At 37.0% G+C, this 17,691-nt stretch overlaps 1 protein-coding gene across 2 annotated transcripts in view; it reads right to left on the reverse strand.

The window, feature by feature from the left end:
• The window catches only part of Fs(2)Ket (Importin subunit beta Fs(2)Ket), a 277,390-nt gene that overhangs the window by 2,769 nt on the left and 256,930 nt on the right, over positions 1-17,691 (reverse strand). For both annotated transcript variants that reach the window (XM_090388864.1, XM_090388863.1), the window contains exon 19: positions 11,478-11,642. In XM_090388864.1, the coding sequence (XP_090244990.1) occupies positions 11,478-11,642 (165 nt within the window). The remainder of the gene's footprint in view (positions 1-11,477; positions 11,643-17,691) is intronic.

Genomic DNA, 17,691 nt, shown 5'->3' on the forward strand with positions numbered 1-17,691 from the left:
CATGCTAGTATGGCCTGATCGTCTGCAAACTTAATAGCCTGTACGCACTTTTCACCTATTTTAACCCCCCCACCCCACTTCTTATTCCTAAGTGCCTCCTCAATTATCACTTTAGCAAAAACAATGAACAATCCAGGTGAAAGTAAGCACCTGTCTTACCCACTTTTCAACTTTAGCTTTTTCTGTCAGTACTCCCCTCACTCTTATTACTGCATTTTGTCTTCTATATAAATCATATATCAGTCCAATAATCTTCTTGCATTCAATTTTCTCAAGCAAGGGGAACAGTTCACTCCACATTATTCTACCAAACGCCTTCTCATAATCCCCAAAACAGAGGTTAAAAACATGTTATACATTTTCTCTCCCAACACTCAACGTTCCAACAGCATCTCTCTTTGATCTGCTGCTGCTGCAAAAACGGAACTGTGAGTCATGCAGAAATTGTTCAATATGACTCTCCATAAGGACTTTGATAACTTTCAGCAGAATCTTGGCATACTGTTGGTGTAGTCTTCTTGGACACAGGGATTATGAATGATGTGAGAATTCCTCCAGCCAATGCTCATCCCTGTATATCTTCTTTATCAGTTCAAATAAGGATTTCTTCAGATCGTCTCAACTTTATTTTAAGCTTTGGAGGTATGTTGTCAATTCTTGGTGTTTTGTTATTGCTAAGAGACTAAGGCTGTGTTGAATTCATCTTTACATATTTCCTCCTCTATGTGTAAGTGCTTGAATCTTCATAAAGTTCTTCGACATATCTCCTCCATCTTTCCTTTCGTTCTTTGAAATTCAGTACTGTCATTCCCTTTTCATTCCACATTGCTCTCGTTTGAATTCCTCTACTCTTCCTCATTAACTTGCTGTATTTCTATGCACCAAGTCCACCTGACCATGTTGTTCAAGTGTTTCAATCTCTTGGCAGTTTGCCCACCATTTATTTTTTTGTCTTCCTACATTCCCTATCAATTTCATTCTTCATATACAATAGTTCCCTTGATCATTACAATTTTTTTTGCCTTTCAGTCTCCTCCGATGCAGCTTTACGTCATCTCCTTGATTAAAGACCAATTTTGCTCTAGATCGTTTGTAGTCTCCTCAGTAGCAATACCAATGGTTAAATCTTGAAACATTTCTTGCACTCACCTCTCTAAATTTTTTACTGTTGCATCTCATGAATGATTTCCTTTTATTCAGGCATTTCAATTTTAGTTCCACGTTCATCTTCACGAGTGATTGGTCGGAATCTCAGTCCGCTCCTGGATAGGACGTGCTTCCTTCACTTGTTTATGGTATCTCGGTTTAACTAAGATGTAATCAATTTGGTACCTTCACGAGATGCCAGCATTCTTCCATGTATACGGAAGTGGAGTGGTGCCTTAAACCACATACACTGTGCTGCCAATTTATTAGGTACACCCCTGCTGTGCACACAAATGGTTTGTCCCACAATGTTGCAAATCACATGACCACAGTTGTGGATATAAATGCAGCAGAACAACCTTTCTAGTAACTGTTAAGCGTACAAACCATAGCAAGAATGGGGAAAAGATGTGCTGGACAAAGCATCTCTGAAACAGCAGTTCTGAATTTTTCACGCACCACTATTTCAAGTGGTGTATCAAGAATGGTGCAATGAACAGAAAACATCCTCTTAATGGCACTCCTGTGGAAGAAAATTGCTTCTTGATGAGAGGTCAGAGGAGGATGGCTAGAATTGTGCAAGCAAACAGACAGGCCACAATGTCGATCATTATGTCAGAATACAACCTTGGTACGCAGAACAAGATATCGCAATGGACAACTAGTCGCTTTTGTTGCAAATGGCTTACAACAGCTGACGGCCACATCACGTACCTTTGTTATCAATGAAGAACAAGAGAGCACGCCTCTGTGGGCACAGCAACACCAGCACTGGACTATCGAGGATTGGAAAACAGTTGCTCGGTCTGACGAGTCGAAATTCCTGGTGCATTATGCTGCTGGAAGTCTCAGAATTTGGTGAAAACAACATGAATCCATGGACCTGTCATGTCTGACGACTACTGTGCAAGGTGGTGGGGGCAGTGTTATGGTGTGGGGAATGTCTTCTTGGCACACGCTGGGTCCATTGATACCCATAGATTCATGTCTGAATGCCACATCGTAACTAAACATAGTTGCTGACTAAGTGCATCCATTGATGTTGAGAGTATCCTCAGTCAGATGGTTACTTTCAGTATGATAATGTGCCAGTGCACAAAGCCTGATTCACAATGGAATGATTCCAGGAACATGACAATGACTTTTCTTTGCTGCAGTGGCCCACTCAGTCCATGGATCTCAATCCTATTGAACATCTTTGGGATGAGCTGGAAAGAGTTGTTCACTGTAGGCCTATGCCTCCATCAAATCTCAAGGAACTGCGTGACACACGTCTGCATGATACTCCATTGCTGCACAACATGCCTAGACGAATTCAGGCTGTTTTGAAGGCTAAAGGAGGCTTGACAAGCTACTAGGTAGGTGTACCTAATAAAGTGGCAGCATGGTGTATTTGCTACCATTAGACTCCCTTCTGTACAAAACTCCACTAAGCCTCTTGTGTTTCTCACGCCCAGTCTTTTCTTCCCTTCTCTCTCTCCAATCACCACATTCCAATACCTCACAATTATTGCGCTATCTCTTGATCTGGTTTTCCGTATTAATTCATCCAGCTTATGTCTCCTCAACTAATTCGTCAGCACTATTTGAGGTTGGCATATAAACTTGTATAATTACCATGGTGACAAGATTTACTGCAAATCTGACCATGATAAGTCTGTCCCAACGTTTCCATATCTCCTAGTGCTCTCATGAATCTTCTTGTCAAAATTATTGCCACCCCCCCCACCTGCCACTACTTCCCAAATACACAACTTTATAGTCTCCACTTACAAAATTTGCCCACTTCACTTCATCTTGTCTCTGTCACTCCAAGCACATCAATACCATTCCTGTGCATTTCTCTTTTGACACCCTCAACTTTCAAACATTGTTCGTAAGTTCCATGTCCCGATCCCACAAGAGGGATTTTTCAAGTTGACGACCTGGAATGCCTTGACATTTTCCCTGCTGGTTCCGACATCACCATCAGCATTCTGTTGTGCTATGATGATTTTGTAGCTGCTTGATCTTTCAGATTTCTCTAGCTTGCTCATCACAGGATTGCTTGGGATATGCTTTCTTTACAGGACAGTTTCCCATTGCTTTCCCTGTCTCGTTTATATATATGCATTATTCAATTAGATTCATACTACTTAATTTTTTTTATATCTTCAGTGAGGTGGCACTATTATCCCTCTTCCTCTCTCAATGTCTAGCTAATGTCCAATATTTTCAATTAATGATTTTTGAAATTTCTTAAACATATTTTCATGTTGATTCGTACAGGCCTAGCCCCCAATGAATAAATTTTAAATTATAGTCAGATAAAATGTTAAGTATTCATGCTATGTTGTGGCATAGGCAAACAATCAACTGACCATTAGAACGAAGAACATTCCAACTGTAAAAATAAACATGTCTATATATAAGTAGATAAATAATACCTGATATTGTGAAAAAAACTCAACCCTACTACAATGTAACTTCGTTAACAAGGGGATCACTAAGAAAATCAAATAACTCTTCTTAATACCATTATTTTCAACATAAAATTCAGGAGCACATAGTAACTGCATTAAGCATAGACAACAGCGGGTAGCACCATTATTCCAAATTGTTGTTCACTATAGTGAACAACAATTTTATAGCAAACTTAGCATTAGGGTGGGGATGGAAGTCAATATGATCCCAATCTAGCTATACTTTCTGAACTAGATAATGGAAATCCATTGTAGCCACATATGAATTTCAGATTAAAACTAGCATACTTTACCGTATATGCTGGTTTTTAATCTGAAATTTTTATGCATAGCAGTGGAGTTACAATATTCATTAAATTTTCATTATAGCACGACCACCCTATAAAATGAATAAATGCTTATGATGCAGTAGTGTTATACGCATAGCAATTGAGTAACAATATTCATTAATTTTTCATTATAACATGACTGTCCTATAAAATGAATAAATACATTCCTTATAATGAAAGTGTTATAGGGAGCCAATCTTAACTACATGTTTATCTCTTATTGGCTTAAACCTGAACTTTGCAAACTTTTATACCTTGTGTGTCTCTCCACAAAATATTTTATTCATTTCATGTCCACCCTTCTAGAAGCATGCATAAGCAGATTTGACATAAAATTTAGCTATGAGTATACAGGTAACCCTCGTATAACACGGTAGTTAGGTTCTTTACTTTTGCTTAATAGATCTTTGTAAATCTCATGGTAGGGAGCTATGCATGTTTGAACTCCCTTTTGAACTTTGCACTCCTTTCAGTTGAAGGATCTGCATTTAGAAAATAAGATTATAATTGCTTTGCTACATTTATGCTTTCCCATATGCTTTTTTTTATATAAAATTTGAAATTTCAGAATTTACTTGCACTATCATCCTCTGAATTGATTTGGTTTACCTCCAATGACATTTGATCCAAATCTGCTTTACCAATTTCTTTTTCAACCAGTAATTCTTGAACATCTTCAGTAGTCATATCATCAAAACCTTCCTCCTCCTACCGACTTAGCAAGTTCTACTATCACACCGAATCCATTTTCGGTTGGTTCAACCATATTTCCGAATAAACTGAGCCATACATTTTTCCAACATGCATTTAATTTTTACTTCTTTGAGCGATAAAGCTATTATTCTGATACAGTCCATAACTGAAAAATTACATCCAACATTAAAGATGGGTTATGTGAGATTTTCCGCAATTCTCTAACAGTGCAAGAGTAAAATTGTGTTATATAAGAACCGTGTTGTGCGAGGATTGTCACAATTTATCAATCTTGTTAGAGTGAAACCATGTTATACAGGGATTGCCTGTATACCTTTATAAATTAATATTACTTCAATACATTTAACTAAACCATGTGAACTGAGGAAAGGATTTAAAAAAAGTTCGTACATATTTTGTTATAAAAGTGCTTTGCACAAAGAACATGCCCCCAACTAACTGTGCCCCGCATTTTGAGAACCTCTGACTTATACTAATTTTAAATGAGTGCTTGTTAACTTTCATGTCTATGAAGTTCCTTAAAAAGTACAGAAATATTTTCATAAATGTTCTTCATCTCTGTTTTATTCTCAGCTTTGTGAAATTGTAGTACAGAAAACAAAAAATAAATATATTTTTGAAATTCAAGAAGTTTGTCAAAACTTACTTCAGGGTTCCTACAGCCATCAGACAAAATTAGACACGGTAGGCAGTGATAATTTTGTAATGGGATATCCCCTAAGAAATTGGCTGGTGTGATCTTTGTTAATGAAGCTAATATTTTTCAGTATGTAAGTTTGTAAGACGTAAAGTGACTGACAGCTGTCCTTCAGAATCAGGAAGAATGTACTGCTGAATGGGAGGAATATTTCAAAGCTGCTCAGCAGACTTCTTTACTAGGAAACATTGGTTTTTAAGCAGTAAAATTTTTGTTTATGTTTTTAACTGTTTCTTACTTTGTCTCTTACTCAAATATGAGAATCGAAGGAGGTGAGATTCTGCCACCACTCTTTAGTGTTTGCTCCTTGCACTAATTTTAAAATTATGAATGTTTAATATTCTTTTATATAATTCCACAGGCATGTAATGTTAATTACATGCCTGTGGAATTATATAAAACATGTAATTGTATAACACGATTTTAAATCATAGTATGTATTACTGTTGCACAACCTTGAAAGTGTAGTCATTATTGTACTCATGTATCTTAGGGAATTTTTTTTTTAAATTTAAATTTAAGCCAAAAATCATGCCTCAAACTAGTGCAGCAAAGCAGTAAGTTCAAAGTACTAGAAATGTTTTGGTTCATGGAAGAACTGTCAAAGGCAGTTCCGCCTGAATATAACAAAGTGCATTTCATCTATCTGGCATGTGTCGAGAAACCACAGAAATAATTGCCTTTTTTTTTACTCATCTAAAGTGCAAAGCTATAACACAAAGTAAAAAGGATATTTCAGTATCTGAATCTATCACCTGATATAAGGCTCATAGTGCATGAGCCTGATCTGCTTATAACTTCACCAGACTCCTACCAATATAATTTTGTAATCATATTCTACCGACACACGTTACTACACAGGAACACTATTTCCAGTGTAATGTGAACCATAATATATATATATATATATATAAAAAAAAATCAAAAATCTAAATGTTTTGATGAAAGATTTGTCTTCCAAAATCCTCAGCACAGATCCCCAGATCAAGACTCCAAACAACTCGCCAACTACCAGAAAGATACTTTTCTTGGTACAGAGATCATGAGAAATTCACTCTTTCTTTCTCTGAGATATGTCTAGTATACAGCAATACTTCTAAATTATGACTATCATAGGAGTTCCATTCATAATTTAGAAGCATTGCTGTATAGACATATTCTCTCTCTCTCTCTCTCTCTCTCTCTCTCTCTCTCTCAGAAGAGTAGACTGTTCTTCAATCCCTTCAAAACATCTAGTCCAAAAGGCATTCGCTTTCAGACTTTTTTTTTTTTTTTTTTTTAAATAAAAATCCCAAACATGAGGTACAAGAACCTGTAGTACTTAGTACTGAGCATGGATTGGAGGTTGAGAATACGGAAGAAGAAGAAGACTATAAATCTTTTGCATATTCCGTTCACTTATGGCAGACATGAAAACCCTAATTATTTCTTAATAAATTTAAATATGAAGGGCACAACTGGCGACTCCGGTTTAGAACAGCAATCAGGTTACATGAATATATCATGTTTATATTGTGAATGTGACAGCAGAGTGCATGGAGCTGGCATTAGACAAGTAGTTTGTTTGTTTGTTATTTGGTTTTTAGGAGCATTAGCAACTAAGGCCATATTGCTCCGGGATATGCGGTGGTCATTCACTGATCTTTCCGCATCCTCCGTATTTGGTGGTGACGGGCTCGAACCCCGGTCTAATCAAGAAGCGTGTGCTACGCACTGCTGCTCCTTCCCACCTGGCTACGGAGGCGCCTTAGACAAGTAGTAGTGGCATGTGATGCAAGAAAGCAAGTGTATGAGCTCATGCAGCATCAGCCAAAAAAAAAAAAAAAAAAATCACACCATTCCCTCCAAATGCCTGTCCAGTTCCTCCTTAAATTTATTCAACCACAACGACAGATGGAAGTTTGTTCCAGCAATTAACCACCCGCTGGCTAAAGGCAAATTTCCGCACATCTATTCTACATCTGTCTTTTCTTAATTTGAATTTATTCCCCCTTAGGTTCGTAATCTGAACAAGTGGAAGGATTCCATTAGAATTCAGCATGCTCAACCCACTCAAGGCTTTATACACTTCAATCAGATCACCGCGCAGGTTCCTAGTCTCCAGCCACTGCAATTTGCAGAACTTAAGCCTCTCTTGGTAAGAGGATCCCTTCATTACCCTCACCAATCTTGTTGCCCTTCTCTGTACACGCTCAAGTAAATCTACATCCTTCCTAAAATGAGGCCTCCAGACCTGTACGCAGTACTTAAGGTGTGGCCTGACCATTGGCTTATACAGAGGGACAATCACCTCCTGCCTGCAAGCAAAATTCCTATACAGTAAACCCCCGCTATTCGCCGGGATTACGTTCCTGAGAAATGCCGCGAATACTGAGTTATGGGTCCCATAGTAATAAAGGGGTTCCGTTCCAAAGTATGAAATATATAAGAAAAACTAGTCTAAAATTTTGTCTATGTATATAGTATTATATGTACCTTCATAATATGACTATGTACATATGCAGTACATAGTGAAATGCAAGCATAAGGCATCGAAATGAAAATAAGAAACAATTTAATATTAAATATAATATTTACTAGAAATTTCAAACAAGTCTTTCAAACCAGCGTCTTTGCTAGCTAAAAAACTTATCCCGCCAGTTCTATCACCAGTTTCGCTAAAGTGCTGATAAAGGTGTTTTGCCTTTTCACGAATGAGTGAACTTAAGGGAATTTTATTTTGAGTTCGGTCTTCTATCCACAGATTTAAGGCATTTTCCATTTTTTCTAATTTAACATCACGAGTTACAGACCAAATTTTTGAAGCAATTAGCGCGTTTTCACGGACACTACGGCGGATTTTTTCTTCCGATTTCTTGATTGATCGTACCGTTGACTCATTGATTTTTATAATGTTTTGCCACTGACGAGACACTTTCACCATTAGAAATTGTCTAATAACTGAATTTTACTTGCTAATGTCATCACCTTCTTTAACCTTTTCACAATTCACTTGTTATTCGTAGCCATATTTTTGTAGGGGTTAGAAAAGAATTTGTCCACAATAAAGTCACTTTCTTCCGTTAACACACTCGAAAAAGTCTGTTTACACTAACACACTGCAAAACGGTAGATTTTTCACTTTTGTAAGCATATCAATTTATAAATTAATAAATTTATTCAATTTATAAGCATATAAATTAAAAGGAAACGACGAAACCTTCCATGACAAGCGCATAGCTTGTCATGGAAGGTTTCGCAATTTTGTCACCCCTCTCTCCCTACCCACCGAGCGCTGTTTTGACCAGGAAAGATGATTTTAGCCACGCCCATTTTTTTATGGCGGAAAATGTTCACGGCGCTTTAAAATTCACATTTTTTTAGGTTTCATTTTATATTAAATCAGCGACCGCGAATAGTGGGGGTTTACTGTATATCATTGACAAAACCCCATGACCTGCCCTGGCAGCCTCTCTGCATTGCTCAGAAAACTTCATATCTGCCTGCACAATTACTCCCAGGTCTTTTTCATTTTCTTGGTACGTTTCTCTGGGGTTACTTCTACCCATATGCAGTACTTTGCATTTGTCAAGGTTAAACTTCAGTTGCCACTTCTTAGCCCATCTGCCCAAATTATCTAGATCCTGTTGCAGTAGCACACTGCCATTACTGTCATTAACAACCCTGCCAACCTTTGTATCATCTGCAAACTTCGACACTAAGCCTGATATACCTTCATCAATATCATTGATAAATATACAAAACAACAGTGGACCCAACACCGAACCCCGTGGGACTCCACTCATAACATTAGTCCTAGAAGAGCAGCACCCATTGATTACCACCCTCTGTCTTCTCGCACTTAACCATCCTTTTATCCAATGTAGCAACTTACCCTTAATACCATTCTGCTCCAATTTGTACAAAAGTCTTCCATGCGCAACAGTGTCAAAAGCTTTCCTGAAATCCAAATATATGATATCAAAATTATTTTTTGCATCCAGTTCCTTTGTAACCACATCATAATATCCTATCAAATTTGTCAGACAAGACTTTCCCTTAACAAACCCATGCTGTGTCTGAATTATTGCTGCAGTCTTGTCTAGATGATCCTGCAATGCATCTTTAACCAGTTGCTCCATTATTTTACCCAGAACAGAAGTTAAACTAACTGGTCTGTAATTACTCGTGTCACCCTTCGATCCCCCCTTTGTGAATTGGGGTTACATTTGCACATCTCCAGTCCATGGGAACCTTCCCTGAGTCCAAGGATGCTCTCATAATTATGGCTAAGGGTTTGCTTAGTTGCTTTGCCACCTCCTTTAATATAACTGGATAGATCCCATCCACTCCAGGTGCTTTTCTTACGTTTAACTTCAACAGTTTCTCTTCCACTTTGCTCTCAGTTATTCCAAAATCATTAAGTATCCTGCTACAATTTGATAACCTTCTGCCATTTTCAAACCTTAATAATTCCTCATGTGTGAATGTAGATGCAAAATACTCATTCAGTTTGTTTGCTATCTGAGCAGGATCATCAACAGTCGAACCATCGATGTCAAGTGGACCAATCAGATTCATCCCCTTCCTTTTAGAGTTTATATAAGTAAAGAAATCCTTGCTGTTTTCTTAGCATCTTTTGCCAAGGATTTCTCTTAATCTGCCTTCGCCTGCTGAACCTCCTTTGTGACCTGATTACAGATTAACTTATATCTGCCATAGGCTTCTGTGTCGCTTGATAATTTATATGCATCCCATGCATTTTTCTTCTCTGTTACGAGTCTCATTAGTTCATTTGACAACCATTTAGGCCTAAACCTTGAACAATATTTCTTAATAGGTATGAAACTTTTAGTAGCATCCACGATTAATTCCTTGAATGCTCCCCACTTAGAAGTTACTGTTGGTAACATCGTCAGTTGATCCCACTGTACAGAATTTAAAAACTGTCGGAGACCACTGTACTCGCCTTTACGGAAGCAAAAATGAAAGACCATGTTAATTTGCACGTGCTACAGACCTAAATGAGGGAACGCCGAGAATTACAAAGAATGCAGAGAAAATAAAAACAACTTTCATAGCAGGAACAACTCAAAGTATAATTGAAATCCATTAGATTAAAACACAAAGAATTGGAAGAGATGGAACGACTTATCTGTTTGGATAGAAAAATCAAACAAAAAACAAGTTTGCTTATGATAGAAGTAAAAGCATTAGCAATATTTTATTATGTAATAGTTGTAATAGTCAAAACATTACCAAACACTATTTATTGTGTTTGGTAATGTTTTGGTTACAAATGTGTGTTCGATCTTGGGTGGTCGGCACGTAACCCTATTTTTTCCATAGGGCCTGTTGTTTATATTGCAGGATTTTGCTTGGCACAAGGGTTTCTAGGAACATAACTATCGTGCTATACGAGGACTGACTGTATATATATACTTTGACATGCTATCTCAGAAAATCTACTGAGTGAACATGAACCAAAAAAGGGGTAACAAAAATTTCAAGTACATTACATAACATAGAAATGGGATGCTACATCAGATTCTTAGTATGTTCACCACCAGCTATTGAGAAACAACATTAAGAACATGAGTGGTATCATCTCTCTTGCTGGGAACACTGCCTTGTTGACTTCTTGGTCCTGGGTAATATGCCCTTCTAATTACTTGGATGTTTTCAGTACTTCTCTCCTTATTAATGTTCTGAATAGTTTGATGGTGTTCAAACTTATCATGGAGGTGGGTTATCATTAGATGCAATGGCATCTTTGTTCCATTATAAGTTAAACCTCTAATATTTTCATATTTCCAGTGACATTTCATAATGCATTTCTTCTTTCATTCTTCTTTCTTCAAATGTTAGTTAATTAATCTCCACATTCAATGGGTTATCAGTTAATTTACAATATAATGAAAACTCATTAAAACCAAAATTGTTTATTTTAGCTTTAAAATAAACATCTTATTCAGATTAGCCTTTTTATCTACAAAACAGGGTTATCTAAAGCATTTATACATAATTCTGATCCACTGTATATATATATAAAGCAAGAATCATCTTATTAATCACTAAATGCTAAAAAAATTTAAAAATAGTTTAAATTCTGAGAATTTTGTGATAGGAAAATTAAATATATAAACCCACCATGAAGAAGTAGCATTTTTGAGCTTCCTAACTTCTTTAGTAGCCCATGTAGCTAGTGTTTTTGTTTTTGATGCTTTTGATCTTCTACCTTTTGTAAGTAGATCATTGATAATGTCATTATCCAGAAGTGGCAACATATTGGCATTGAAAGCTAAACAAAGATCTCTGAAAAATACAAAGAAATGAAAGTTGCATTTATAAATTGCCTGTTCCAATTTATATATATATATATATATATAAAAACTGAACATACTGTAAAATGTGAGTGGCTGCATTAGCAATTATGAAAATTCACTTTTCAATCATAAATAAATGCTTTAAGGTTTGATCAAAATTTAGCAAATATGACAAAATAAATTTTCATTCAACAATAAATGTTTACATTGTTAATTTTTTTCAATGTCATTTCCTTTTGGAAATGGGAATAAAAGAATAAATAAGAAAATGATAATATAATCAATAAGTATTATTATTACATCGTTAATTGATATAGTACTTAACTGTTTTTGATTACATAGTATTGGCTATTCAGTATCTTTACAATCAAAGCTGACTGAAGTTTACTACAGCACACCAGACCAACTTACACAAATAAAGTTTTATTTTTAAAATAAAATGTTAAAAAAAAAAAAAAAAAAACTGATCAAACCATACTGAAGCAAAAATATTTGAATCATCCAACACTGTGATGTGGTCCCTCAGATCTGTCACAGGCATTCCTCCTAGTATGATAGAAAAAAAAAAAAAAAAAAAAAACCCGAACAGGACTGCTACCTGAAAGTCTAAAAATGTTGACATCCAGGTCTCATTTGTGACAACCAAATCCTCTGCCTGCACCTTCTTGTTTGAAAGTTGCTGATGCAAGAATAACTTCGGTTAAAATGCACTCTGCTAAGGTTGGAAGGAAAATTCCACACAAATTAGCATTTAGCAGTTCTGTTATGTCAAAGGTGCATACCAGAGTACATGTTAGATTCTGTATTATAATTAATGTTTTCTGCTTCTGACATATAAGCATACAAAAAGCACCCATGTGCTGTAAAAGTAATGGCACATGAAATTAGCAACTGCTTGATTCTGTCAGTACAGTGATTTAATTCTCACCTATTACCAGCAATGCTTGGTACACAGATTTGTTTTGTTTGCTTGTGTTGGGATTAGTTTATGTACAAAGAATAAAATTACGAGATTTGTTCCCATTTACAGCTCAGCCCAATAATTAGAATTTACTTTTAGCTATGAAATGCAGACGTTTACTTTCCAACCTATTATTTACAAATTTTTGGAATGTCAAGGATTTGGAACATTGCTATTTCTCAACATTCTGAAAATTATAGCACATTGAGTGCACTCTCTCAAATATATGCAAAAGCAAACCTGTTGAACACTTCTTACAAAATTATGCAATGTATGCTCTACAAATTTAAAGCAGTTCAGTATAAAGTGCTGTACCATTAGTGAAACTTGACTGGGAGGAGGGGGGAGGGCTTCATCTCCGAGAACATAGGACAGAGTTGCAGATATGCTTGAATTGTAACCAATCAAGGGTCACTTTTTAACATCTGCATGGATGAAGCATTTCTTTAATTAAACAAAGTTTTGTTGGTTTGGTCTTGCCAATGTCATTGCTATTCCTTTACACTGCTTTGGTGGATGGATAATTTGTTATCTGTATATGATGCTGAGTTAGAGGCACAGGCTGAGATGGCAACTTCTTTCATCGCTATGTCTGCTTGTTTGTGTCCAGCCATCCCAGTGTGACCTGGAATCGACGATTTCTTTGCATAAGCTTTTACAATAAAACGAACCTGTTGTAGGGGTGGGTGTGCTGTTATATTAGAGAACTAAACAAGTTGGTAAAAATTATGTTGTTGTTTGCTTTCTGCTTAGATTCAATTCAGTTTAGTCATCAGATGGTTTATAATTCAGCAATAAAAATACTGCATTCTTGTGGGAGCTGCTAGATGAAGGTACAATTCTGAAAGAGTAACGGGGCTTCTCCTAAAGTTTCTGTTTATGATCCATCGATACATATAAATGTGATGCAAATATGGGTTGTGTATGCTGCATGTAATTGCTGATAGTTTATTTTCAGCAAAGATATTTTTCCCTAGGGTTGAAAATATGTTGCATACAAGTTGAAACATTTTCCATGGTGTGTGTGTTTGTGGGAGGGGGGGGGGCGGTCATGCTGTCAGACCTTGTAAGCAGACGGAAGAGCAATTCATCCATGTTTAGATTTGATCTTGGCTGCATAGTGTAACAACAGGTTTTCTTGTCTGTTCACGAGCTTCTGCATAAAGGGGCTTTGAACTGGTGAAGTGTGGAAAACTCAGTTCCAGGGTGCACAGGGTCCAAACGTCTCAGCGTTGCCAGTCATAAACAGGAGTTCCACAATCCAGTCTGGACCAAACTATTGTTCAATAACCTTTAAGAAGTGTACAATCATCTGCTCTCCAAGTTGTGGAAAGGACTTTTTTGGGATACAAAAGTCCAAGTTATTATGAAGAAATGTTCATTTCTTCGCTCAGATGAGACCCAAGAAACTTTTGCTTAGTACTACAGGGATCATCTGTCTGTCAAGTTGCAGTTAGGGATAAGGGTAGGTTTAATTTTCTGAAAAAGTGTATAATTGAGTTTCTTGTGTGGAGATCCAGAAGACATTTGCTCATGTCGATTTGCTTACTTTGCAAATCGACATGAGCAAAAACAAAAAAAAAAAAAAAAAAACAAAGGTAGCAACTAAGCACTGATCCCCTGGAACATCTTTTGTGAAAACTTTCAATCTATAGCTGAACTTGAAAGTTCTGTGTTGTAAAAAATCTTGTAACTGAGGAGATATGTTTTAGGAAATTCCATACACTTTTTTCTATGTAAACACGGACTATGACCTAATGTTCTTTTCAAAAGAAAAAATTATGTATATTCTAGTTTGATGAATAAGTCTATAATGTTCAGTGATTTTTTTTTTTTTTTGAAGACATGCTGTGCTGGACCAAGATGGTTATTACACCTGAAAATCACATTAGAAGGACATATATTTATAGATCATCCCCCCCTCCCCCCATTTTTCTATGATTTTTACTAGACAACCTTTTAAAGCTATTGGATGGTAACTATACAGGTCTGAAAGCTCTTCATCTAATTATTTTGGGAAAGCCAGAACAATTGTATGATGCCAACAATATGGAAGCTAGTTTTTCTATGAAGATTTTCTAGTAAAGCTATTTCGACTAATCATCAATTTGTTTTAACATTATAACAAATTTATATCTGCTCCTATTGCAATCTGCTTTATCTGTGATAGCACATTAATTCAAGGATTGTTAAAGGAAAATTGTATGGTTCATTTGTTGTAGAAAAATTCAACTAATGTTTCTCCATTTACTGCCTTTTTATCATTGAAAACTACGGGTATATTGAGGTAGTCACAGGTATTTTGGTGAAGATCACATGCAGCATTGGCTATTTCAAAAAGCTTTGCAAAGCAACTTGCTCATTTCAGCTTGGGACTGTAGTTGGATATCAGATGTCTAGTATCTGCCATTCATTTTGCCGATTTTATTCCAAACAAGCTGTCATAACATAGGCATGGTTAACGTGATGCAACTTTTATCGAAGATGCCTTTCTGCTGGCTCTTCAAACATATCTAGCCCTTGCTTTCTTGAAAAATGAGGTTCTCTGTAGTCAAAAGTCTGTTTTCAAAAAGCATTGGAGGTTGTTTCTCTCTTATTTGGGCTGTGTGAACATTCTTCATCCTACCATGATTTGAGACAAATTGATAAAAACGTGACATTTTTGGTATATTATTTTCTTGATGTAATGTGATCTCACAGTACATTACTGTACTGTGATGTGTGATTCTTGCTTGATAACATCTGAATTAAATTGTAACAGTCTTATACATTTCACAATCAGCTTGATTTATTTTTCATTTAGGATTGCTAGATGACTGAAATGCCATTGCTAATGCCATGATAATGATTACTGAAGAGTGGTCACTACCAAGAGGATCACTTTGTACTGACTAATTGAACATTGGAAGCAATGTGGGAGAGCATACACAGATGTTAATTTCTTGAGGGAAGATGTGTGCCATTTTTCAACAAATTCAAACCATTCAGATCTATCCATTTTTCAATTTATTGTACTCTATGGTCTATAGCTGCATTACTCCACAAAGGGCCATATCCACTGAAGTCTCCCAGTATGGGGATTTATCAGTATTACCACACCACTACAGGTTGTGCTGTCTATTACTTCAGGGCACACAAGCAAATTCCTAATTGAGACAACCTTGAGATCCAAGATAAGATACATGTAAGCAGATACATAGAAGAGCATGCTGTGCAATGACATCATATATGCCATTTAAGTTATATGTGAAATCCTCTATAATTCCAGCAGGATATACTTCATATTATTGGGTTTTGGAAGAGCTTCTAGATTTTTTCACAGGTGTTGTTTTAGATTTTTTGATCTAAGTTTTTTCAAAACACCTTTTAGGAAAATATGGTTTATCTTGTCATCTTCCTAGTTCATTTCACAAATATAAAAAAAACAAAAGGCAAACTGCAGCCATTATCAACCCACAGCAGGATGGAAGCCTCTTCAACAATTCATGGTGAGGGAAATGGACCACAATCTGCCACGCTGGTCCAGTGCGGGTTGGCAGATCGACGGTATTTAGCAGTTAGGGGGGATTGAACCCCAGTCTACTCAAGGAACATGTGCTACTGCACTCCTTCTCCTGACCACTCAGCTATGAGGGCCTTCACAAATATATGTGGTCTCAATTATAATTTCAACGATGTCCATTTCCACTTGCAGTCTGCCAAACCCCCATGTACTTTTACTGACAGAATCTCAGTTATTGGTTGATTCAAATACTGCTCATCTGAGTTGCCCAAATTATTCGCTGTATGATTCCTTTCGCCTCAAAGATGGTATTTGTGCATATGTCCATTCCGATATTCATTGTCAGACTTGGTAATTTGGAAATCTCCTCTCTTCAATCTTCTCTGGCTTAAAATATCTCTACCTCATTGTGTCAAATTCATCTGTTGTGTCTACTGTTCTCCCAACTCCACTAATCACTTGGAGCTCTTCGACTTCCTCTCTTTGCAACTTGACTTTCTCCAGTCCAACTTTCCTAACAGTGAGGTAATTTTCCTTGGTGATTTTAATGTTCACAACTACAGCTGGCTTCTGTTTTCTAGTCACACCAACCCAGCTGGTCAAGATGTTGAGGCTTTTGCAATTTGGTCCTTGAGGTTGTCACAGACATTCTCTCAGATATGCCAGACAAGCTGTACTTGCTACATGGGAGTCTAAAACGCTGATGGAACTGATATTCGGGTGACATTCAAGTCAAGTGGACCCAATTTCGGCAAAGTCCGGATGGTCTGTGACAGCCAAATCCTCTGCTTGCATCTTCACAATGGTGGGACTGTTAGTAATCCTGGGTATATGCACAAGCACTGTGGGTGACCACCCAGTTTTGAACCAATGTAAGCAGGGGTCGAGATGTGGTGCCCACACCACATGGAGGAATGCCACCCCTCTGTGTTACCAGGAAATATTAGGTGGTAGATGACTCTCATCAACCGGTGCAATACCACCACTTTGCTTATTGGAGGCTTGAAGTGGTGGAACCCATGTTTAGTCTCCAGAGCTAAGTTCCGGTCAACCCTTCCCCATCTCTTCCATCACGCAGTAAGACTGATGACTTTTGAGGTTATGATGAACATCAAGGCGAGATTCAATCTTCCTTACATTTTGAGGGTACGCTCTAAAACGGTGTTCGCAGACCAGCCACTGGACCGAACCTATCGGTAACTCTTTAGGCGGCTTCCGGATCAGCTAGTGTATAATCTTGCTACCTCTACCCTGCCAGATAGTGAGTGGAGGTAGTTCGAGTAGTGTTTATGCAGGGGGCATTGTCGAGGCCACGTAATGTCAAGGATCTGGGTATATTCTTACCATGTGTACGGCATATCCAAAAATTACATTACTTCATACAGCATGTCCCCCCCCCACCTTTTCTTACTATTGAATACACCATTAATTGTCAAACTAATAGAGTAAGCTTATCTGCAAAAAGATCTAAACCTCCCAAACACTTCCCAGTTCATTTCACAAATACAGGGTGCCTCAAAAATACACAGCATAACTTCAGGAATGAGTTCGTCATATGTAGACAATAAAAATATT

The sequence above is a fragment of the Mastigoproctus giganteus genome, chromosome 14, assembly GCF_048544385.1.
Source record: "Mastigoproctus giganteus isolate SK-2022 chromosome 14, ASM4854438v1, whole genome shotgun sequence".
Lineage (NCBI taxonomy): Eukaryota > Metazoa > Arthropoda > Arachnida > Uropygi > Thelyphonidae > Mastigoproctus > Mastigoproctus giganteus.